The 26,130-nt window shown below is 42.1% G+C and overlaps 1 protein-coding gene across 4 annotated transcripts in view; it reads left to right on the forward strand.

Moving 5' to 3' along the window:
• The first annotated feature begins 202 nt into the window (after positions 1 to 202).
• Positions 203 to 26,130, forward strand: part of RASA3 (RAS p21 protein activator 3) — a 134,095-nt gene continuing 108,167 nt past the window's right edge. For 2 of the 4 annotated variants that reach the window (XM_069770191.1, XM_069770193.1), the window contains exon 1: positions 203 to 496. In XM_069770191.1, coding sequence (XP_069626292.1) covers positions 442 to 496 — 55 coding nt within the window. In that variant the 5' untranslated portion in view covers positions 203 to 441. The remainder of the gene's footprint in view (positions 497 to 26,130) is intronic. The other 2 variants (XM_069770192.1, XM_069770194.1) reach the window with 1 other exon arrangement.

Raw genomic sequence — 26,130 nt, forward strand, 5'->3', positions numbered from 1 at the left:
GCTGGGCGGCCGGCGCGCGCCAGCTGTGGCAAAAGCACCGCAGCGCCCCTCCCACCCCCTTCACCCCGGCCACCCTCCTTCCCCCCCTCCCCGTCCTTCAGCAGGCGTGCGGTCCAATGAACGCCGCGGCCGGCTACACCGTTGGCCAATGAGAGGGCGGCGGCAGTAGAGGAGGGGCGGGAGTTGGGAGCGTGAAGCGGGGAGAGGCGGGCGTTGCGCTCCGCTCCGCTCTCTCGGTCGCTTGCAGGCTGCAGCCCGGTGGCGGCGCGGTCCGAGCCGTCCGCTCCTTCTCCTTCCCGTCGCGGCGGAGCAGCTCGCCTGCCTCCCCCTCCTCTTCTTCCTCCTCCTCCTCGTCCCCGGCTCGGCCCGTGTGTCTCCGCGGCGGCGGGGCTCGAACACCGCTGAGCGCCAGGCGCGGCGGCGGCACCACCAACCACCACCATGGCGGTGGAGGAAGAGGGGCTGCGGGTCTTCCAGAGCGTCAGGATTAAAATCGGTGAGGCCGGTTGACTTGACGGCGGGAAGCCCCCGGCTGGAGCGGGGAGCGCCGGTGCGGCGAGGGGGACCCGGCACCGTCCGCTTCTTTGCCGGGGGAGAGGTTGGCGGGGGGTCGCGGAGGGGCGGGCGGTGCCCGCGGGGCTCCGCGTCGGGCCGGCGGGGAGCGGTGCCGTGAGGGGCGGCCGGCCGGTGCCTGTGAGGCGGCCGGGTGCCGCGGTGACAGGCCGGCCGGCGGCCGCGGGGGTGCGCGCCCGGCTGGCGAGCGGCGCCGGCGGGAGTCCGGGCGGCGGAGGGTATTAGGGGGATTTCGCGATTTTTTTTTTTTTCTTTTCTGCTTGTTCTCCCCTCCTTTTCGTTGCTACGCTACGCGCTAAAAGTTTGAAGGCGGTCAGCGGGTCTCAGTACGGTGTGTCCCTGGCAAAGCTGGTGCGAAACCGTCCAAAAAAAAAAAAAAAAAAAAAAAAAGCAGCTGTGGGGAAAGGAGCCGGTGCCTCAGCGAGCGGGACGGGCTGACGCTGCTGCTCCGCGGCTTCCACCGGCTCGCCTGTGGAGATTTCACTCTTCTCCTGGCTGTTGATCGAGTTCCAAACCACATTATTAGAAAGTAAGCGACAGATGTCAGCGTGCAGATTAAACTCTCCCTGGGTAGAGTTCGGAGTGTGCCGGCTGGGAGGGAAATCCCTCGTTTCCGTGACAGAATGGGACCCGTACGCAGAGGGAGCCGTTCGCCTCGCTTAGATGGGGCAGGGTGGCTGGGAGCGGGAGGGGAAGTGGAAAAGTTTAGCGCCGGGCTCGCAGTGGTGGGTACGGAGGGAGTCGGGCTTGTAGCTTCCTATTCACGCTGTTGAAAAACCTGCGCTTGCATCTCCGTGCGTGTAAAAGCGAATTTGCAACCGGCAGTTGGCACGTCGGTTAAAACTGCAGCTTGAGTTTGCGTAGGAAATCTCGTTATTGGATAGTGGCGTTAGCATTTCAAAGAGACCATTGCTAGGGTCGTTTCTTTATTAATTGTTAGCAGGTAGTTTAGCGAGAACAGGTTTTAAGAAGTAAAACTTTATGACATGAAGTTATGTGTTGATTCTGTGTTCTTTTATACATCCAGAAAACAGATTCAGAAAGGCTATGAAGTATGGTCAGAGACTTGTTTTCTGGCTCTTTTCAAAGAGGAGAGGGGGAAAAAAGAAAAGTCTTTTCGCAAGGGAGAAATTCAGACACTATGCAAGTGATGCTATTGCAGGTTGTTCCTGTCTGGTGATTTTTAGTGAAAGGAGTGGGAACACATGTCACATATAGGATGATGACTCTTGGGTGGTTTGGGTTTTTTTTTGAGAGGAGAACAGTGATGTTGTCATACCTAAATGATTGATGTTACTAGAGTGTGGGAATTTCTTTGAGTGGTAGAAGAGATCGAAGATAATAACAGCAGCAAAAGACTTGAGATTAATCTCATTAAATCGGGGACTAAAGTTAATCCTACTGCTGACTTCAGTTATCAGAGTCCTCATCAGAGCTTGCAGTAAGGATTCCTGCTGCCTTTTAGCGTGGATAGTAAGTAGGAAAAGCTACGTGCATCACTGGTACACGGGTGCTTCACTTCTGCCTTCTAAGCAGAAGGTCTTTTTACTCAATGAACTGCAAGAATAATGCCAGACACTTCTGGAGCGCAGCTGCGCCCAGGTTTTCTGCTGTAATACAGCAGAGGGCGGTAATAGGTACGCACAAAAGCGAGCTCTTCCCTTCTCTTCACTAGAAAGTACCTGAAGGCATATTCATCAGCTTTCCTGGCAGGAGCATGAGTTTCTGGGATTTGTTTTTGAAAGTTAAATACCTTTCTGTAGCTGACTATCTTTTGTGAAATTTGTCAGAACAACAGAAGTGGCAGGATTGATCTGATGGGTTGAGGGAGTATTTCTAATCTAACAGGCCTTGTAAAGCAATCCTAATCCTGAAGAAACTGTATACGGAAGCTTGTAGACTCCCTGCAAAAAAATCCTGTGAATGGATTTGAAAGTAGATGGTGAACACTGGAGGGACACTACTTTTGTCAGCTGTTCCCAAGAGTAAATTTGTCTTTCAGTGGTTCCCATTCACTAGTATCTTGTAGGTTTCTCTCGTCTCTAGTGACAGGAGGCTTTGAATCTTTTCATGGGTTAAGTTATTTGAGGACGAAGGGATAAGTAATTTCACATCTGGATTTGCTTTGATTTATCATGCTCTAGAAGTGGTTCTGTTGTGTTCTTTGGGAACTTGTTTCATGGCCAAGCTCTGATGGGTCTCTGACTTTCAGGTATTTTGTGCTTGATCTGATAAGTTGTTTCCTTCTCTGTAGCACCTTTGCTGGCAAATCGTGAATGGGGGCACTGATATACAAGTATGCCTCGGTATAAATCTGATGAAATGTAGGACTGATGCTTTGAAGAATTGGTGCAAACACACTGTGAGATCAGGGTGGGGCACCCGCCGTGGCATGCCTTTCTTAATAGAGAGGCTGATGCAGTTTGGAGGCCTCAGGCTGTGCAAAACATCTGTAGCGTAGAGATGTTTGAATGCCCTAATGGAATGTGTTGCTGTGGCTGGCTCTTGTCCTGTATTTCCAAGAAGCTGCAGGTAAATGAAGGCATTTTCTACTGCTGGTGTAACTTTGTCCTTTTCAAACTGATGTGTTGCATAGAATCAGCTGTATTTAGCTAGATGTGTAATTATATCCCAGATCTCCTGAATGCTTGCTTCCCCATTCTGAGTGGTGGTGTTTCTAGTCATGTTTGGATTTGGCTTGAGCCATCTGTTTCATCTATTGAAAACGTGAACCCTTGAGCTTCCTGGGAACCAGTGTTTCCCTCATTCTGTTGCACTGCCAATAATGTGCCGCTTCCAAAAAATGTCTCATTGAGATACTGAAGTTCTGGAGCAATGATGTGAGCTCTGTCATTGTGGGTAGCAGTGTTAAGAGAAATTGTTACTGTGCTACCTCTTGTCCAGTTTCTGGTTTGTTTCGTGGTTTGTTGAATTGAAAGAACTCAATGGCCTGGCTACTTCTGCTCCTGTCTGTTGCAAGGAAGTAACGTACAGTAAAAAGAAAAAAAGTAGTAGCCGTGCTAATGAATGCACTGTTCAAATGTCTATTTGAAATTGATTTATTTTGGCTTCCCATAGCTGAAACTGTTGTCCTCTTGTCTTTTTTTCCTCAATTGAAAATTATTTTTACCGGAATCCCTTATACATAAACAAAACAATGTGTCATGTAAGACTAAACAAACACTTCCTATAAGATTGCCACTTTGAGGAAGTGTGCAGTGCTGATATTTCCATGACTCAGTGTTTCAAAACCTGAAAGGAAACAACATAAGGCTCTATGGCTGATGATTGGCTGGAAAAACTACAAAGAGAGTCCTTCTGCTTGACAACATGACTTGTGTTGTACTGTTAATAATATTTAATAAATATACTGTACTTAATTGCTACTTTTTTTCCTCCTTAAATGGCATCAACTGTTAAACTTTCAGTTGAAAAAATAAAAGCTCATATTCAGCATTTCTGCTGTGGAAGGCTATATATCGGTTCACGGAAAACTTTCTGCCAGATTTTACTTTGTGGAATTATTTATATTTGAAAAATCTAAAGAAATGGCTCATTTGCGAATTGTCACTGTAAAGTAACAAGCTTGCCATGTCCCTGAAATCGAGTACTCTTGTATCTAGGAGTGTTAGGCTCTGCTCTAAAATTTGTATTTTTCTAGCCATGGCAGAGCTTGTTATAGAGGTTAAACTGTCCTATAGTTTTGGAATTGTAATTGGGACAGGAGGATACTGCACATCAAGAGGCTACCAGGGGCCATAATAAAGTGAGGAGGACCCTTTGCTCGTTGCTCTGTTGACCTCAGAGATCATAATGGTCCACTTGTACACTGTGAGGGCTTGTTGCAATTTAAGATGTTCTTAAACTTCTAAAGCTGTTTTATCATCTTCAGAAAGGGCCAGGGATGGACCTTTTCTGGTTGCGGCTGTTGAGATCATAGTCTAAAATGTGGGACTTCTGGCGGCATAGTCTCTCCTTAGCGTTAAGTGTGGTCAGAAGCACGAAGCTGTGAAATTTTTGTGATAAAGGTTGGCTGCTACCTGATGTGGGTTGGTGCTCCACTCACAGCTTACGCTGTTCAAAGGGTAAACCCACCATTTTCTGAGAACTCAAAAACCTCATTTATGTTGTGATGGCCCAGCTGACTAGATGAGGGTTGTTGGTCTGTAGACTGTGCTGTCTCTCTGACTCTTAATTTTGCTGTGTCTTCTTTACCAATTCATACAGAACTACGTAGTTTAAGATATTGTGAAAGCAATTGAACTTTTCTTTGGGAAACTGAGAGTCTTGGGTGAAGTTGGGCAGAGTATTTGCTTAAGTGCTAGTATACTAGTGTTCCAGCAGGTCGATTGCCAAGAAAAGATATTTACCACCCTTCTGCCATTAAACTTGATAGGGAATAAATGTTTGAGAGATGCCTCTGCTTTTCGGTAAGGTTAAGGAGGAACTGTCTTGTCTCTGACAAACTTAAGGCCTCCCTTAAGTCTAATAATTCTAAGGTTGATCAGGGAAATCCATTTTGCCTAGAGAAGATGTCCCTTGTAATGTCATCGGTTGGGATTTAGTGCCTTGTCTTAAGTGGTTACTTGTAGAAGTAAGTACGACTAAATATGCTCACTGCATAATACTGTAAAAGGATTTATCCCCATTTAAATGGGGCATAAGGTTGTTGAATAGATATTTTTAGAACGAGAGAATTTTTCCCAGGTACCTATCTATATGTAGGTATGTATAATAGAAAACTATTATTTAGGAACTGTAAAATCTTTCTTATAAAGATAACAATGACTTTTTTCTCCTGCTTCAAAGTTAGTGGACCAACAAGTAAAGAAAGGAAGAAAAGTTACTTGTGTCTCACCCTGAATATATTCAAGACTTCTCAAGATCATTTCTGCACACTAAAAAGTTAACAAATACGGCTTAAACTGATGTTGCGTAGGTAAAATAGTGGCAACTTATGTTGTTATTGATTGACTGCAATGCTATTTAAGGCCCGAGTCTGACAGGCTGTGGAGGGTGCAGAATAGATTATGCAGATTTTTCGCCGCTGGTTCAATATTTCAAACTCTGCTAAATTTGATGTTGGTTGTGTTCTGACCAGCTTGTGTTCAGTGTGCTGAGTGGAAAAGATCTGGGACCAGTGCTATTTCTAGAGGAGTGCTGTGACTGTTCGTGGACTGTAAGGAGCAGCCGTGGCTGGAGCAAAAAATGGAGACCGAAGCGTGGTTTCTGCAAGTGAGAGGAGGAAATGAAGGTAGCAGTGGAAAATGCTCCAGTGAACTTAGTTTTGAAGAAATGGAAGATGCTTGTGTTTGGGGCTGCCAGCCTGACATCAAATTATCCATAACTTAACTTTAAGTAGAAAATGATTCCTATGTGACAGTGGAAGCCGATGTGACTTGGCTTTTAGAGTGTGTAGAGGTAAATTCATAGGAGTGAAACCATTAAACTGATCTGCTCAGAGCCTCTGATGTCAGGAAGCGAACTTTCTAGGGTTTTTTTTGTCCTCTTTTGGAATGAGTACATTTGAAAAAAAGTGTTCTCTAATCTCTCTCATGAGAACTAATAGTGTTTTCTTGTCTTCTCATTGGGGTGATTATCTGCTGGTCACAGTACCAAATGCTCTTACATGAGGACATTATGTAAGCGTTGGATATCTTAGCTTTGCAGTTTCCCAGAAAATGCTTTTGAAAACTTTTCATTGCATTGAATAACTCTTCAGAGTGGTGTGTTTTGTGAAATTTTTTAATCTGACTTTTTTATTTTAGTATTAGTAGTTGAAAGCAAACTTCTGTTTCTGAAATTACTGGGTCAGGTAGATACCAATATTAGCTTCTCTTCCTGTGTTCTTATGTCTCTGTTCTGCCTGATGCTGTTCTCCTCCATGTTTCCCATGTTGCTTTGTAATTCTGTTCTTGTAAATGCAGTCCAAGGCATGGCATCGTGATATGCTAACCCATGTTAGCAGCTTGTTGCTGCTGAAAAGGCAGGTCTTGCTTTTCCCCTTCCCCACTCATCTTGCTCCCAGCTAGGAAACACTTTTAACTCCCCCTACCCCAAACACGCCTGCTGTTGACTGATGCTCCTCAGCTGACAGAAAAAATCCAGTTCAATTTGCAAAGCAGGCCCAAAGAATGCAACTTATTTTTCTTGTTGGGTTTTGCTTTCTTCCATTTTAGTGAGCTGAATCTGTGCACTCAAGTGAATGTCAGAGCTGTCTCTGGACAAGTATCAGGAGCTTGACTGGGAGTGTGCGTGTCTGGGAAATCAGATGGAGGGGACAGCAGGTGCATCCCCTGCTTTCGTGTGTGTATACTGGCAGTGTCGTGAGACTGCTTGAATATTTCTGTGCTCTTCAGTCCGCTCCCCTTCATTAGTGCATGTTTTCTTGATGATGCTGTATTTGTTAGCCTCTGACAGACACTGGCTTGGTCAGCTGCTGTGGAGAACAAATGTGAAAACTCCAGCAAGACCACCAAGAGGATAATCTGACGAACTGATGTATCTGTATCTCTGACCTTCCACCTGAGAACTACTTGCATCTTGTACTCAGTTCAGGACCCTTAGCTGCTTAGGAAAGTTTAGGTGTTTTAGTTGGTATTAATTGATAATACTCACACACATTGCCCCGCTTCTCCATCGCACACTTGTCTTCTAAAGCTGAGGCACCTAATGTTGATTATCATGTTTATGCTTAAACAGAACCCCCCCATCCCTTTCGTTGCATCACAGCAAGATTTCTACTTAAGCCGATGTGCTGTCGAACACTGTTATCTTACAAAGCCATTTATTGCACTGATACTCCCATTTAAGGAAGACCTTCTCAAGCAAACACTGAAGGGTGTTGCCTACAGCAAGATTAGAAAATACAAGTTAAAAAAAAAACACTTCTAAAATACCTTTGATTAGTATACATCAGGTTAAAATTCTTAGAGCAGGTAAACACTATAGACTGCAAATAGGCCTTCAGGTATTTCCTCTATCCTTCCTTACTCTCTGACTGATGAAGGACTGACTGTTCTCCATTACAGGGGTGTAATTTGTGAATAATTCTGTTGAAGCCAATAGTTATGCATCTGTGAGAGCCGAATTAAGTCTTTGTGTAGCTCGTAGCAATTTTTCTCTTGGAGGGGGTGGGGGAAAGGATGAGGCGAAATCCACTTGGTTTTGTTAAGGAGTACTTAATACCTCTCATGTTGTGACAATTTACTTGTGAAAAAAAAACCCTCTGCAGACTGGTGTATTTGAAGAATTAATCTTAGTTTCCTCATGTGAGAGCAAGAAGCCTAGAATAAAGACAGAGGATTGTAGTCTTTGCTGAATACTGTAAAAGATGTAAATATCAGACGTTTAGATTACTTACAAAGATTTCAGACCAACAAATGTTCAGCCAATATGTTTGTCTGTGTCAGTGGACTACTAATGCGTCTGGGGAGCAAGTTACTTAAGGCATATATTAATGGCTAAAACATGCGCTAGTATGTCTTAGTGTTGTGTTTTTAAACCTTCTAGTACCAGAGGTTCATCTATTTTGTGGTTAAATCAAGGAGAATCCTGAGATATGCTTGGAGTTAATAACACGTATTTTATTAAACTGAAAAGCTGATCATGTACTTGCGCATTCTGAATAGCTCTCTTACCTTCTGATTGTAGCAGTATTTATTAAACGTTATGAAGTATCTGTTCTTTAGCAGTGCCTGTTTGATTTCTTCAGCATAGTGGACTGGTGACTGAATTTAGGATCCAACTAACAGCTTTGTTTTGGAATAAAAATGAAACAAATCTAACTTCCTTCCTCTCCTATCCTAACCTCTACCAAGGGAAAGCAACTTCCCTGAAACTTCACATGTTGTTTTCCTCCTACAGAAGACTTTTCTGGGTGAAAGTTTTGCAAAATGGGATGTGAAGCTTCAAAATTATGAAGAACTGGAATTTTTTTTTTCCTATTTTCATTTCTCGAAATTTTTCATGGACCATTGCCAACTGTAAAAACTTGAAAGAATCAGTGGAAAGTCTGAGGGCTTTGAGTCCATCCCCCCCACATTTTTTTGTCTGAAAGGGAAAAACAATGTAGTGTATCTTGTATCTGTATTTTTGAGTTCTGTTGAGGAGAGAACGCAAATATTGAAGACTTACAGCCTGGTGTGACTTGCCTGACTTCTGAGGTTCATTAAGAGTTCTGCTCTTCAGTTTTCATTCCAGACCTCAGAAGTCTTACCTTTTTTCTACCTGGCTAGACTTGTGCATTTGCTTGTTATTACCTCTCAGGGAGCACTGGGGCAAAACAAAGATCCCTTCATTAGCCCAACACCTGCTGGGGTGTGTAACTGTGTGGCTGCATTGCCATTAACCAAAATTGATTGGTATGATGTGATGGTAAAAGGGAAGAGTGTTTCACTTATTTATGAATGACTGGTAGGTTTGAACAGGTAGCATTTTGATGCAGTGTTTAATTTGCATGAATAATAATGTACTTTACTTTTATAAGCTGGTAGTAGGTGGACGAACATGAGATTAAGCATCTTAATTCTGCCATGTGCAACAAATTCATGAAAAGCCTTGAAGTTGGGAAGAACACCTATTTCTGCAATAATGGGAGGAGGGGAAATTTTCCATGAATGCAGGTCAGTGTTCCATAGGATGCATGCTTAAGCTTTCTTTTCATCTTTTACAGTGACCGTAGGAGGAAATAGATTTGTCTTTTTTCACTGTACTTCTTACTCAGAGGTTTCAAAATCCATTTAAAAGAAGTTTGCGTTGAAAGGACTGAGTTTGTGTTTCAGAAAAGGAACAAAAAATGTTGGAGACATTGGGTTCCATACGGAGCAGAAGGCTGTTTGAACTTGTGAAGGAGTTCTGTCTCCGGGGTTTTTTGACCTAGAGTGTTTAACTTCTTAATTTATAGCTGTAGGAACAACATTTTTGAGTGACTGGTAACTTGTTTTTTAGCAATTTACAAATTTAAATTCCCATTCTATTCCAGTTACATAGAAGGCATGTAGTATAAATCAACTTTACTGTTTTGGTTTTCCTTGCTTTCAAGTTTCATTCAGCTTTAATATTCCAAGTATTGAAAAACTGACAACTTGAAATACTTTATTTACAATTGTGCTTCTGTTATAGCTGCTTATACAGAGTTCTTTTACTTAAAAAAGCAACTCCAAAAACCAGATGCACTGATGGCTTGGTTTTAAACTCCTTAAAACTAGGAGAGAGAGGGGAAGAAGTTTATTTTTACTACTGTTTCCAATTTCTTCTAAAAATACTTCTATTTACAAATTGTTTACAGCTACTTACTTTTGTTCAAGAACTCTAGAAGAAAACAGTTAGTGGTAGCCTTTTACAAGGCTTTAGTTGATTCTTGCTTGTATTTCCCAGCTGGTGTTAGAGTACATCTGGAATCTATGAAATTCCTTTCTTTGTTCCTCATTTCCTGTTCCATTCAGTACTACAGTGTGGCATTCTGAAAGCTGTTTCTCTTGGTATCTTCTTCTAAGATGTGCGTTTTAAAGCATTTAGTGAGTTCTTAAAGGTGGCTATATGTTCCTTGTGTTTAACGGTATAATTGAACTGTGTCATGAAACTTCTCAGATGTTTTGTTTTGATACTTCAATGAAAAATAGTTTTGTTGATTTTTTTTTTTTTTTTTTTTTTTTCTGGTGGTCATTCAGCTTGTAGAATTGCATGAAGAAGGGTGGTAAAAATAAAAAAAAAATCTGGTAGATAGTATAAAAGCTTCCTTTCTTAGTCTCCCTCTCTCTCTTCCTCTTCCCCCTGCCCAGGAACAATCACCAGTTTGTAATGGAAAATTAGATCTATTTTGCAGGAGACACAGGGTGTGACATCCTACAGTTGCTTTTAGATTCTGGTTTGAAAAGCTGGTGACTGCTACAGAACATGTGAACACAACCTTGGAAAATTGAGCTCTGACAGTATGACCCAATGTGAGAGTTGTAGGTGTCTAAAACAAAAACAATTCACCCCTTCCAAATCAGCAATGTTTAAGTTAGATTTACTGGTTGGGATGGCATTGTTGCAGATCCCTAATAGTGACTAAGAGAGGGGATGCAATGGTCTAATGGAATTGTGCTTTTTTCCCCCCCAAGACTGTGTTTTGTTCTAAGAACAAAACATCTGAAAAAATCGTGCTTTTATGAATACTTGTGTATCTGAGTGGCTGGCCCACGTTTTCCAGAACAAATGGACGGTCTTCATAGTCCACTGGTTGGCCCTTCTGTTGTCATTTGCCAATGGTGAGTGCTGTCACTGAGAATTATAGCTTTGCTCTCTACATGCTCTCTGTAGTCATGAAAGATCTGTAGTGGTACAATACATGCTCAGAAGCTTCGTCACAAAACACCTGCTATTAAGACGAGGCTTGCATTATAAGCGTTGTTTCTTCTCTTTAGAAATGCACTAGCTGTTTTCCCTTCCATTTTTGAACTGTGGAATATCTCTTAAATGGCAGCATTTGCTCTCATGGAGAACTTAATATTGGGGAAATATTTATCTCATTTTTAGCTGCCTCTTTGAATGTAATTTAGCAGAGAGAAGCAAGGAACGCTAGCACTGTGAGACCTGTCACTCCTCTACAGATCAGTTTTTCAGATCTGCTGACTCCAGTTGCTTATCTTCTTCTGACTTTTTTTTTTCAGATGTCCCTAACAAACTTGATTACATTAAAAGGATCGTACATATGGTAGTTGCACATTATATTTATTCCATGTTTTATAGGGAAACCAGGGGAAATGCTACTTGTTTCCCACAAGGTATGCAAAAATAGTGGCAGAACTGTGAAACTCCAGCAGTTGTCGGAAATCTGTCTTTCAGCAGATCACGTGGGTGCAGTGTAAGATAGCACACTTTTTTTTTTTAAGGTTCTTGGGTCCTCTGCAGTTCTATAAAAGTAACAGTGCTGCTCAGTGTGGCTGAGAATTAGGTAAAACCAAAGTTACTTTGCTCTCAGGTGATTATTGTTACTTTAAGGCTGTGTTGTGCTCTGTTTCAGGGAGGCAGTAAAGGTCCTAGAAAACCTGTTCCTGCTCTGCTCAGGTCAGAGAGGACCTGTGCTCCTGTAAGTTTTGTGCCCTGCACTGTCAGTAAGGTCCCTGTCTTGATCTAGGCAAATTCTTGGTAGCCTAGACCAAGTCTGGTGCTAGAGACCTCCTTCAGACCATGTTTACCTGCAGTACTGGGACATCAACTCTAACCTGGTTCACTTGCTGATATCAGGAGGAGTTGTGTTTTGCCTGCATGAACATAACGGTTAAGTTCTGACTTTTGTGTAAAATAGTCCCCAGTAGGTAAGCAGAAGGGACCCATCAACTATTTCTGCAAACGTTCTCTGATCCGTTCCTCTTTGGAAATTCGGAGTCACATTTTGTAGCGTAGATATTTGATGTTTGGGACCGTAGCTGATGTTGCATGGTACTCAAATGTCAGGTTGTTAAGATACCTGAAGAACTGCATTTGTGCTGTTAGCACTTCTTGCCCCAAACGTAAGGTAGGAGCTGACCAACACCACTCTTACTTCTGTAAATATTAGTCTTACCCTGTGTTTGTAAATTGTTCCATGTAGCTAATTTTGCTGCACACTGTCAGCCAGCAGCCCTTGGGTGATTCTGCTTGACGAGTGCAAACACCAGAGTTCCCACTAGCAGTGTACAATATTTTGAGATGAGCTCCAGGTAGTTGCTGCAGAATAGGCTTAGACTATTAGTGCTTCAGAGATGATGATGGAGAAAGGAGATTGTGGTCAGTGGTCATAAATCCACCCCTGACTAAAGCTGGGGGAACTGTTTATGCCTCTTCCCTCTCATATTGAAGTGTAGAGCCAGCCTCTGTACGCTCTGGGGTGGTGCCTGCAGTGGACTTCAGGAAATTGGTGTTGCATGTTAGGGTTGGAAGGAACTAGATTTCAGGATAGTGTAAGTGGTATGCTTATTCTCTCCCTTATCCCCTGTGGCTTCTTATTTTTTAGGCCTACTAAGCAAAATTGCCTGAGAGAGAAAAGAAAAAAAGAAAGCTAATTTTTATTCAGACCAATACTCCCAACTGTCTGTTTTGGAGTGGTGAGGCAGAAGTTTTTGACAGGGAATAAAAAGTGCCTGGGGGAACTTGGGATGTTGCAATAGAGCAAAATAACTTCAGTAAAAGTGAAGCTGTAACAGGCTGATAATTAGTGTGTTTTGACACCTGCTTCTGTGACAGTGTTCCAGAAGGTTGTGGGTTTGAAAGTAAAGAAATATTAACTGAATGACTTTTAAAGTCAGCTCCAGTATTAAATGTAACTGGTCTCTGTAATAGTCTAGTGGGAAATGTTGTATATGTTGTAATTATTGCAGTTTCCTGATAACACCTGCAAACTTTTGGTATGCTGATGCCCTGCTTCTGGTAATGGGAATTGGTTATCTAGTCCTGAGGGTAACTTGTCCTTCATGCTCTTGAATATGGGCTTTACTTTCTTGTGCAAAGTGAATCTCTGGAATTGAAAATGTATTTTTCTCCCAGTCCCGTGAAATCTTACTCGGGTATAGTTGTACCATGTCAAACTCCATGTCTTTTTTTTTTTTTCCTTTTTTTTTTTTTGTATGGTGGCTGTTTGATTTTGACAATCACCAGAAGTACCAAATGCTTGTAAGGTGGGGTCCCTACTTCAGCAGTACCACGCACACTGCTTTGGGAACTGTGTAGGTGCAAATACTGTGCTTAACAGACCATGCACAGTGGCAGAACAAAATGGGCTCATGCATGAATATCTTATTTGATAAGGGCTTGGAACCAAATAAGAGCCTGCATGTCTGTGAATTGGTGCGAGGCTGCAGGTACACCAAAACTCCTCTTGTACAGTGTGCGATTAACTAACTAGGTGCTTCAGAATGTGATCTGAAAAACCCACTACTTGCGAGGTGACTTGCCTGGAGGAAATACTAGGTATGGGGCTCTGTCTGATCCCTTATTGCTCTCCAGAACTCCAGCATGTGAGATGGGGACAGAAGCTTCCATCCATTCCCTTCAGACTACGGAGTCAGTTGTAAGGCAGGACCTTGTAGCTATGCTTTAAAGGTGGGAATTTGGTTCCCTTTGTGCTTTTGGAGGAGGCAGTGGTGGTGATGTATCAGTGCTTTTGTTGTATCCTAGGTAAAACATTCGGTAGTCTTTGGTGTTATGATGAAAATGCTAATGTGTTTTGCAGTGTACATATCTTCTAGGGTATCAGGCTGTGGGAGATAGAATTGGGGATATTTGTCTTGGGGCAGGTTTGGTCTGGACAGAAGCAAAGCACAGTGGAGCATTTTGGTCTAGTACAGGTGCTGTGCATTTATTTGATATTTCTTTTTGTTATTGTTTTGGACATGGATGCACACTTCTTTTTTTGGTGTCTTACCCTCTGAATAATTTTCCCCCAAGGTTAGAATTTGTATAGTGAATGAGGCTGGGCATGGTAGGGAGAAGAGTGTCTTATGGTGAACACATCTAGAAAATCACATGTGGGATCCATGCAGCTCACCTGCTGCAGACATCCTTTAAGAGGAGAACTAGTCTGTTTGTGTTGGCCAGTAGCCCCTGACAAGGTGTTTGTTGATTCTGTCCCCTATGGTACACCTGAAACCAGCTGTGCTGGAGGGCTAAGCCTTCACAGCTGCAGGAGAAGCAGGGTGTGGGAAGGCTGAGCTGTAGCCCAGCCAGCATGTGCTAAATTTTTTGCTTTGCAGGGCTTTGTTTGTTGAATGATAGCTTTCTTTGGAGAACATGAGATTAACACTAAAACAAGCCAGCATAGGATGAAAGTGATGACAATATAAAGCTTCAGAACATCATTTTGAGCCAATGGGTTGGCTTTATTTTAATCAGGATTTTAAATTTTTTTTTTAACAGACATTAAAGTAAAATTCTTGGACCAAAATAGCTTATTATCAAGAGTATGCTTAAGTATTTCTTTGAGGAGTGGAGCACTTACTCGGCTGTTGATGGGGAGTAATGCTAATTCTGTTGTAGGGCTGTGATTGAGAGCTTTTAGGGGAGAAAGGGAAGGAGGCTGAGGCCTTTGTAAATTGAAACTAACTCAAGAGGATGCTGCTTTAAGTATTCTGTGGTATTAGTGGTGCCTCTAAAAGGTCTTTAGTTATGCCCAGGCTTCAGAATCCTATCAGCAGTTACAGCTCAGCTGTAGACAGTGTAATCATGTTCCTGTTGGTTTGTACTCTTGTAGTAATTCAGATTGGATGGTTCAGCCCCAAAGCTTCAAGCTGCTAGACTGTAAGTTTGACCTGGCCCACTTAGTTCATTTTACAGTCTCCTCAGGTGTAATTTTTTTCAGTTCATTAATTGCCTAATTAACCTTAATGGTAAATGAGTTTTTATACTAATTATTTTAAAGACAGCCTGATTTAGGGAAGTCACTGAAATGCATAGCTGCTGTTCTGCCTCGAAGACAGCCTTGGATACTTGTCTCACTGTGATGTTATGGTATCAGACATATGTCTTCATTCATGTTCCCGGCAGCTGGAACCAGTATCTGGAAGGCTTGCATTGTCTACCCCTGCATCCACTAAGCACCACTGAGCTTCCAGAGTCAAACACGTGAATTGGTGGTTACCATCATGAGGGTTGTCCATTGTAACCTTGATCTGATCCCTCTGCAGACACAAAATTCCTGCCACTACAGGAGAATATACTTATAAAAGGAAAACACTGTGCTGCTTTCAGTCCACGGGACGGGTGGTACTTGTGTAATGAGCAGTTATTCTGTATTCTGTTCCGGTAGTGCAATACGTGGCTTCCTGCACATATGTTCAGTTCAAAACCTGCTCTAGCGCTGTTGATGAGCTCTTTCACTGCATTCCTCACCATACGATGGAATTCTTTATCTTCCAGCCTTTTCCAAGGCAGGGCTGACTATCTTAAGTGGGGGACAGGATAGGAAAACAGTATCTACCAGTGGTGGTGCCAATTTGAATCTAATTCTAGATTTTTCTGGAAGGCAATTTTGTAGAAGCGGCAAGGCTCTCGGATGCGAATTAGCACACTGGGCACTGTTGTTCCACTCTGGCAGTCTTCCTTCTTGCTGCTTACTTGATTCAAGATGTGCCTTCCCCCTGCTGAGACATACAGGGCAGGTGTCTCGCAGGCAACTCTCCCAGCTGTATGTAGAAGTGGAATTGACTGCTTTTGGTTAAGCAGTGCCCAGGGTGGTGAGAGCCCTGCTAAGGGAAGGGACAGGGGAGGACAAGCAGGATTCTGTTTCGCTGCCAAGCCTCTGCAAGTCTTGTTTCCTTCCTTTCAAGATCCTGTTCTTGTCAATCTGCACTTGAAGTCAAATGCCTTCTGCATCCTCCTGGTAGGGCTTTTGCAGTGAAGGTCCTGACTGGCATATCTAGTACTAGGGAAATGAAATGCAATGCCACAGCAAATAGCTCTCGCAAGGATGGGAAAAGACGCTGATTTCTATTTTCTGGGATTTCTGTGGACTTTGCTTTAATTGTTTCAGTTCCTATTCTAAAGCCAAGGGCTGCCTAATACTTAATTTTGATATCTGGACATCTGCAGGACACGCTGACTTCTCCTGAGTTGATGTTAGCTGTTTTAGCTGAAACACTTGAGAGAAGCAGAAAGAGTTTAGCAGAAAACGGTTTTAGTGACTGTTTGGGTCTGGAGAACAGAAACTAAGGAGGAAGCTATTATTAAGGGAAAGCAACGATTTAGTACCAGTTTCTTTTCTTCCCCCTGTGTACCCCTCCTCCCTCTGCTCCTCCCCAGCAGAGCTTGTTCAGATTCTTCCTGTTCTTCTGCAGGGTTTAACACCAGTTTTTGCCTTTCTGTAAGCTGGAGGTAATGAAAATTTTGGCATTGCACTGCCATGTAAAGGTCCCAGTCCTGGTGTAGAGCATTGTTTTGTGCAAGTAACTTCTGTTCTAGTTGCTTGGAGTCTTAAACAATGTAGAGAAGTCTGCTATAGCCTTAATAATACATCCCATTTTATATTCTTGCTGCTTACCTTTCTGAAGAGCTGCTGGTCGCTCATGTTTCAAATATAACCTTTTGCTTAGCCTTGACAAGTGTAGCCCTGTTCTGGATAGCAGTGATTACTTAAATACTTCAGTGGTCCCTGTGACCTTAGTAACAGAACTCCCAGTGCTCTGCTGGTGTAGGGGGATGTTTTACTAATATTTAGAGCAGAACTGAATGAACAAAAGATTAATTTAATGTGGCTCTTAAGCTGTGAGGTCATCCTATCGCACTTGTCATGGGGCACAAAGTGGATTACTTGGTAAAGAAAGGCAAGCTGGAAGCTGAGTGTGACAGCAAAGCAGGCAGGGCAGTGATCTTGCCAACAAAGCGGGGAGTTCTGTGGTAGCCAAACAAGAGTAGAGCAGGTCTGTGATGTTAACCAGGGTCAACCAAGAGCCTGATGATCACCAGACAAGTCTGTAGTGATGGGAAGGTCCAAGGTAACACCAGGAAATTAAATCAGCAGTTCAGGGTCAGGATGGGTAAGGCAAGTGGCCAGGCTACATAGCTCTGGCAAGGTCCAAGGGCAAGTGTCCGAGCTGGAATGCAGCTCCAAAGTGGAGAAAGGTGCCCAGTGAGGCTTTCTCACACAGCTCTCTTCCCAGCAGCCTGATCTGAGCTTACACAGCTGTACCATGTCACAGCTGGCCTTGAGCCGAGGCATTCAGACCCCTGAGGGGTAGGGGAGAGATTGTGCTCAGGGCCCTGGCACCACTGATGTTTTGGCAAGATCTTATCTGGACTAGCCTTTATCTCATAAAATCTGCAGTTCCTGATCCTGGGGTAGCCACGGTGGGAATCCTAAAGGGTGAAAAGAGGAAGTGCAGATGCAATAACAGAAAATACGGCTGCGTGTTTTGTAACACTAACTGTGGCAATAAAATGCATCCTGTATGCTAGGGGAGCCAGCCCCCCCATTGGGATTCTTGAAGTCACTGTGACTTACACTGGAAGGGGATTATTTCCACAGCTCTTTGTGGATAAGGAGGAGTGTGTGGGAGGCAGGAGATATTAGGTAGCTATTGCTGTAGTATGTAACAATGATTGCTAATTGGACTGTTGGGTTGGAAAGAAAGTAAATTCTCTTGAAGTCTCTTTAACCTTTTGCAGCTGTGTTTTGTCCCTTTATTAGTCCATGTATTTTGGCTAATATCTTGTTCTCATTCTGTGACATTATTTTACTGATTTATTCTTCCCTTTTTCTGTAGTTTGAAAACCATGTCCGATTTTTGTGAAGTTTCTGGTGCATGTTCTTACTTCTCTCCGTGCTGTGGCAAGCCTGCCCTTACATCATGTCAGCACTACTCTGTTGATTAGCAGAAGAGAACTATTAGTGTAATGTTCTTTTGTTTCCTGTCTCTTTTCTTCCCCCCTTCTTCCCCTGAAGGATTTTTTAGACTTCTCTGTGCTATTTCTGTGGGAGCTATATTGAAGGAGTTTTTGCAACAGACAGAGGGGTTGTGTAAAAATTAGCTTCTGAGCTCAACCAGTGGTTCTCCCTGCAGACCTGGGCTTGAGATGAAAGTGTTCTGTTTTCATTTGAGTTTCCTTCTGCTTTGAAAGACAGTGGTGTGTCTTGTAGCAGCAATACTTGCAGTGTGGTGCTTCCACAGAAGGGAGAGTCATGACAACTATTTTATAGATAGGTATGTGGTGCCTCAGTCTTCCTCTTTAATTCTCCCTGGTTAAAAGAGCTAGAAGTTATCAGTGTTCATCTTTTTTCAGAAAAGGTGAGTGATAACTCATGCAAAATACTTTGAATTGTAGTCTGAACGCATATCATGGAAGATTCACTTTAGAAAGTACTAGAGAATACTATTAAATGTATCTGAGGCTTGTTCTGCATAATCAAATTGCTCAGATTTTTATCTTCACTTAAGACGCGCATAAAATCTGCACTGTGTGAGTTTAGTAATTCCTTGCTGCAGGACAGCAAGCATTCCTATATGTTTCAGGGTATCTTGCTTGTGTAAGGGCAGGGAGATGACAGGGAATCAAGTTAAGCAAAGATGTAAGGAGACAGTGGTTGCGGGGTGGTGGGGAGGAAAGGTTTTCACAACTGTCATATAAAGAAAGTGGTAGAGGATCTCCCCAAGCCAAGAAGCAGAGAGAGCTCATGAGAAGTGTACAATAAGTTATTGAACATTCCTTTATAGCATGGCTCTACTGTTAGTACTGGGGTTTTGTGAGCTCTTTTACTTAAGTGCAGTGCTGATTCTGGCACTGTCTAGGTTAGATTAGGTACTCCTTTGAACTGAAGGGTACAGCAAGAAGGTGGAGAGAAGTTGAAAGGACATGCTTATCTGGTTAAGTGGCTTTTTCCTCCCTGCAGGGAAGACCAGAGAGCTGTACTATCTGTTCAGTAGACATCTTCCACTGGGTGTGAGCTGTTGGTAATTTGCATCTCTTCATGACAACAAGTGAGAGAACTTTATTTTAGATAACCCAAATGATATAGGTGATTGTCATAAAGCATTTTTAATGGTGATCTGTCAGGGGAGCGAAGGGATGAGTGAGGAAGGAAGCTTGTTGATAAATAGGTGTCCTTCTCATTCCTACAAGTACACTGTAACTGGTTAAAGCTCAATGATGTAATAGGATTCCTTGGCAGATTTACTTTAGGTGGTTATTTTGCAGTTATCAACTGTACGTGTGCCCCATCTCTTTCATTTTTGAATGTAAGTTTGACTGACACCATTTAGCACCTCTGATTCCTGAAGAAAACAAGGCAGGGTCTGTGTTTAAGATTGGAAATACGGCTTCTAATCTACAAGACAAATTATGAACATATGTGTTTACATGTACTTTGCCTTTATAAAAGGGAGCAAACTAATGGAAGAGGGACAATTTAAACAGGTTTGGGTGTGGGTCTGATAATGGGGAATGGCAGTCTCAACACCACTTACTTGAGTTTTATGGTTTGCAAGAGATTAATGATTTGTGGGTGTGTTGTTTTTCTTTTCCTCTGCAATGTGGACATCTGTCAACTTTGGTTAGCCATGCCAGCAGGACTTACACAACTTAGTTGGAATGGCAGACTGTGCTGGACAGAGGATATCCCGTGAATTTGAGAATGAAGCTTGTAGATGATAAATGCCAAGGCAAGAGTTAATTTAGTACCCACTTTCCATAAATAGAGGAAGTTGGTTCATACAGTCACAGCTAGAGAGTACATGAGCATGTCTGAGACTTCACTGTCTTGCTTGAGATCACAGATATGCTGAATAACGGGGTGGTCAAGGTGCAAAATCCAGTCGTCTTCTACCCTTCGAATGGAGGTCAGAAAGACAAAATGATGTGGAAGGAAACATCTTTTTTCTGTAATTGTTCTCCTCACAGCTTGGGTTTTTAATACTCCAAACAATTTCACTATTCCAGACATTTCAGATGGACTTATGATCTAGTTTAAAGATCAGCATTGTATGATATTTGATTATGCTTGTAGAAGAAAAAACCCGCTATTCTGTAACTCAGATAAAGCTGTATCAAAAAAGAGCAGAATAAGTACTGTGAGAAATGAAATGAAATTTTTTAAAATGTTAATTGAACAGAGTCGCAAAGTTAAGTTGCTTGAAAGTTGCACATATGGGTATAAAATATAAAAATATATTGCAATAGTTATGTAATTATAATACACTATATAATATCAACATTACGTGTATAATGTCACATATATTTTATTATTATATGCTATATCTATTTGCTATATATTATTACGGAGAACAGTATTTCAGTGTGTATATATGCTTTAGTGACCACAAGCTCTGCAGTTTTGAGGCACATTGGCTACAATTACTACGATTAAACATTATAGGTGGAAGAATCACAGGGACCACAGCTTGGGTTATGCTGTCAACGATATGCTTGAGTTTATCCAGAGATGAGCTTAGGACCATCTCTGTTTCTAAATGTGCTAGCCATCTGGTGCAACTTATGTGTGTGGTTTGTTTTTTGCCTAGGTTTTTTGTTGTTTTTTTTGTTGGCTTTTTTTTTTGCGGTGGGGGGGGTGTGATGAATAGATAGGCACACATATAATGTAAGTTTTCTTTTGGACCAGTTTTGATGCTGCTGTAAAGCTGGTGTCTAACTGCTTTGGTTATTTAATTTCTAGTTATTTAGAAATGTTGCTAGAATAGGTGGTGGAGGCTTGTACCTGGCATGTTAATGGAGTAGGAGAATAGAAGTGGGAGTATTTCTCTGTGGATCTTCTGTGGGGTTTGGAAACATGTTTGGATTGGCAGAGACTACTTTGTTGGTTTTTAAAATAAATAAATTTCTTCTGCCTGGAAAAAAAATGGTGCACATTGTAAGTTCTTCAATGTATACCAAACTGAGTAGTCACTTCCAGGAAAGAGTCTGCCCAGAAAAATGGTGAAGTGTAGCATTGTTGTCTTCACTACTCTAAATGTGAGTCTCACAGACATTAGTAGATCCTGAAACCTGGGCTGGTAGTTCAGGGGTCTACTGCAGGCTGCATTTCAGCCCTAAGCATATCAGAAAAAAAGATAAATCCTTCACTTACCCTGAACCTTGTGTTTCCTTAAAGTAGGTGGTCAGAAGCATAGCTTTCACTTCTGCCCAAAATTTTTCCTTTGGCTCTAAATTGGTCCTGTAGAAGGAACAACCAATTGAGTATTCATTGCTGTCTCTCCAAATATACTGCTGTTTTGGTAGGAATTTTTGGAAACTTTTAAACAGTTGTTTCAACATGCGGTAGCTCAATAATACATGGTCTCCCTCAAACTATGTTTAAAATGTTATAGTGATGTATTTATAGTTTCTTATATTCTACTCTTAAGTGTATGGAATGTGCGTGAAATGCAGTTGATGGGCTGCAGTTGGTGCCAGACCGACACAAATAAAATCCCCTCACTATGTTCACAGGGATAATTAGTATGACTTTAAATATTTTTCTTGCTGTTTTCCACCCCTGTGAATCTTGATTGAAGTTGCTAGTGAGTGTTAAAAAGAATACACCCCTATTCTCCACACCTGTGATTGCAATACCTTGAACCTGTCGGGCTTTATAGGTGTTTGAGAGAGGAGATACACTGTGTTCTGAGTGTTTTTGTATGGAGTCTACAGCAACAGCTTTGTGATCTAGGGTTCTATGCAGCCTGCAGTTTTTCTGTGCGATTTGATGTATTCTTTGTTCTGCCCTTGTTTTTAATATGCTAATCAATTTTTTTTTTACTATTCCATTTGGAGATGCATGAGTGGAAGACATCCTGTACAAGTGTCATGTTTTAGAGTTAATTTTTTAAAATTATCTAGCTCTTGTTATGTTGCCATCTGTTTTCCTCTAGCTTGAAGAGGAAACAGCTGTTGTGAATAATCTCAAGATGGTATTTTTAATAAAGTCTAATGGGTCTGTGTACCTTCAGCTTGCATGTGTATCAGAGTGAATAAATGTGCCACTTAGGAGGGGAAATGTGGTTTTATGGTAGCAACTGTAATGAGTTTGGTAATGCAGTGATTCTGGTATGTCTCCTCCATAGCTGGATTTGAATGGAGAGACCTGTGTTAATGGGGCACACTTCACTTGCTTTACTGTGTGTTGTCTTGTAGAGGGGCTGTTCTCTGCTGCTTCTGCCCTCTGAGTGCAGTGATTGGCAGGCAGCTGGGGAGTTGGCTGAACCTGGTGATGTAATGCAAAAACTAACTCATGGCCCTACCATGCCAAACTACAGTTTGCTGATCAAGCGGAGGCAATAGCTAGCTGTATTTGACCTCAGGGAAAGCATTGGAGATGGAGAGCCAGCGGCACAGCCTCTTAGGTTGATAGTATGCAGTTGTACAGAGTTAGATGCAACATGTGCACCAAGAAACTTACAGGAAATATCGTTTTTGGGAAAATACGTAACTCTCAGATGGAGAATAAATGTTACTGATGGTAAGTAGGGTATGGATGCACTTAAAGTAGCCAGTGGATGATTACCTTGTGGGTTTCTTGATTGTGTTTTAGACTTCATTTTGGTAAGGAGTGAGGGACCTCATGAAAGAGTTGATGTACAATGTAAGCTTCAATCACAGTGGTGATTCAGCTGAATTAAAGGGAAGGATAAATGAAAGTAGACAAGTTGACTCTCAAAGAGCGCCTTGAAAAAACATTTAAATCAGTTCATTTGAGCTCAAGCATTGCAGAAAGGACAAGATTCAGTACTGTTTTACACAATTGGCTTTCTTCACTGCTTTCTATCTAAATCAAAGGGAAATATCTTGTTAGGTCTGGAAAACTTTGCTGGAAGAATAGTTATTTGAAGTAAGGGGGCTCAACAGTAAAGTGAGTGGAGGAGACTAACCGGCAGAGAGTATTAAGTGATGGTCAGGGAGCATGGAGTTGAAGAAAGAATGATGACTGATTGAATTGGATCTTTTTGTAAGTGGAGAGGCTTCTTTTTGTCAGAGGCTTTGCTGCTTTTGAGTGAGCCTTTAGATGATGGCATTATAGAACAACACTAGTAAGAGTAGCCTTGGAAAGTGAGCCTGTAGTCCAAGTAATTGTGAGACTGCAGCCTCAAATCTTCCAAGGGCATGCATCCCATAAACCTGTCTGAAATACATGTCTAATACCATGTGGTTGCACAAGCTCTGTCCTGTTCACTCTCATTGCTGTCCCACCTCTTGCAACAAGGCGAATGTCTGCGGTGTGAATCTGTTGGGAACCTCCACTGTGCCAGAGCTAGTGGCTGCACAAGGTCTTTTCTGGCCTGAGATGATCGGTTCTGTAAAATGGATTTGTGTAGCACATGAACAAGTGTGGTTGCACCATGTGGGGGAGGATGGGCAAGGAGCAGTCAGCTGGCTTGTGGCTGTGAAGCTACAGTGTTACTAAAACAGGTGAGAAAATCACTGCTCCCTGCTTAAAACCCCCCTCAACTTCTTTTTTTGTCTTTTGGAGCAGAATGAGTGTGTTGAAGTCCAAGAAAGTAAGAGACACTAATTTGCAATTCACTTAACACAAATCAGTTATAATACTTGCCTTTGAGCTTTCCTACCAATTTTATGCTATTAAATAGTGTTTGCTGTCTCTTTCTGGAGGAATATCCTGTGTGTGCTAAGAACATATTACTACAGAAACCAGTTCTGTTATATCTGGCTTTCAAAAGAGAGAAGCTCTGATTAATGACTATGAAAACTTTCAGGAAATAAGCAAGTAACAGGGACCCAGAATGTTGTCACCTAAGTAGCTATTTCTTTTAAAGAGTGATATTTTTACTTATCTTTGCAAAAGATAAGCAATTTCTTTGGTTGAATAGTGAACTTGGATTTGTTTTCCCACTTGCAGGTGTATCTACTGCTTCATTTCTGAATTTACAATGGGAGTACTTTAATTTCAGAACAAGTTAGACCTGGAGATAAGAAAAAAGCAGTTTCTTTTGTAGAAGCCACTAGTCAAATATATCAAAAGATGTGCAAAAGTCAGAACAGGTGCTTTCCTGTGCTGAAGACTTCTAACATTCATATTGACAAATGGTTCATCTTCTGGGAAGGCAGTGTCTTTCTTCAGATCTCATAGATCTATAACTGGCAGCAGGGTGGTGGTTATGGCATGGTTATTTGGGATGTAACGGTGCTGGAGTATGTAGAGGTGAACTTACACCTCAGTGGGAACTGTTCTTGGGCTTCTGTCTGTGTTACTCTGTGCTTCTGTTCCATGTGCCTACCTTCTTACCACTCAGAGTTCCTCTGCCTCTCTATTTTGGTACAGTATACCTCAGGCAGCTTCCCATGAAGAGTGTATTTCCTATCAAAGTAGTTTCTGTCATGAAGCATTTTTTTGCCAGGTTGCTTTGCAGCTGTTGCAGTACCTTCTTCATGCCTGAATTGGTGTTCTTTCCACAATAAAGCCTTTGGGAGCCAATTTTTCCTCTCTCTACATATGTGATAGTACTGCTGGAAGTATGCACTGCTAACAATAAGATATTTCCTGTCATGGTTACTGGGAGCTGTTTGTCTGCCTCACCTTTTTGTTAAAAGGACCAGATGCTTTGTCTTCTACTCTGTGTTGGTAAATCCTGGTTTGATTTCCCCCTTGCTTGTGCGGTTCACAAGGAGGCAAGAGGCTTCCCAGACCAAGAGGATACTGATCTAATTAACTTGGTGTGCAAGAGAGCCCTTTGGTGTAAGACATGTTGGTCAGGCTGTGGTTTGGCTTTGCTGGTCTCTTTGTAGCTAGCCCTCAAGTGCAGTTTCTGCAACATCTCATGCATTAGCAAATACTGTAATGCAATATTCTGATGCAGCCTTTCATCCGAGGGGTCTGAAACTGCATTTTGAGTATGAAGTGCTAGAGAGGGAGGTAGTTCAACTACAGAAGTTAGCTGTGTGACTTACTATGCACAATCACAGATGGAGTCTGCAGCAGAACTGGGACGGAATCCAGATCTTCAACCAAAAGAGCTGACTTCTTGCATGGGAATACAAACTTCTTGTGCAAAATAGCTCAGCCGTGTGGTATTGCTTTGTAAAAACCAATGGACCATTTTTGAAACTACATGGAAGGAGTAAGGGGTTAATGGAAGCTGAACGGCTTTCCATTCTTGGATGATGTTTGTAAAGAAGCATTGGTCTTTTTTGGTAGCCAAATGTATGGTGTGTTCATCCCTATCCCCCAGCATTAAAAATTACTACAGCATGCATGCGGATTTGTGTACACCTACTGCATGTAACTTGTATTCTACCCTAAAAGGTAAAAATGGGCATCGATTTATCCAACAGCTAGTCTTTGGATAGGCATGTCTATTTACATGCTTTAAGTTTTGCAGCTGCTTATTGTAAATGTCAGTGAGGAACTTTCTTACAGGCAGTGAAAGTGTGTGATACAATCCAGAAATTGACTTCATTTTATATATGATTATCAGAAGCATTCCCTGACTCCAGTCTGCTGTTCTTTTGTAAGCCATGAATTTGCACAGAGGTTTCAGGAGATTATTTGAAGACAAGCAGATATTGCGCAGGTATAGCTTGGCCTATAGATACTTACTGGCACTGGCTGCATGTGGTTCCATAGCTTCACTTGACCCTCTGAATAAATATGAAAGGACTTTTTGCTTTTTATTTTCAAATTTGTGATAAAGCTAGTACATGCTGTATCTGCAAGGAAAACATGATGTCTATTATATTGCTTCTGTTGGGCTCTGAAAAATGAACTATAAGTTGATGCGTGTGGGGGGGTAAGTTATCACTGTTTCCTGCTTGATGTGCTCTGTAAACTGCTGAGGACAGGGTTGACCAAGACTTTGTGTATTGTGGACTTTTGGTGACTGGGTAGTTGCAGCACATAACTGTGGATTTGAAGCTGTGAGTTTAAACTTACTTGGGTGTGTTGTTCTTACTGGCTGAGGAACAAGCTGGGTTGCAGTGCTTGCTCTGCCTGTATGTTGTTAAAGCAAACCATTGTCACCAACTAGATTGTCAGCCCTAAGACTGTGAAGTTGGACCTTGGTTTGATTTGGAAGTTTTCAGTTTACGGCTTCTTAATTAAGATTAACATCACTTTATATATTTTGTATTGCACTGTGTTTGGGAATGCTGTGCCTTTAT

Source organism: Haliaeetus albicilla, chromosome 25 (assembly GCF_947461875.1).
Source record: "Haliaeetus albicilla chromosome 25, bHalAlb1.1, whole genome shotgun sequence".
Taxonomy (NCBI): Eukaryota; Metazoa; Chordata; class Aves; order Accipitriformes; family Accipitridae; genus Haliaeetus; species Haliaeetus albicilla.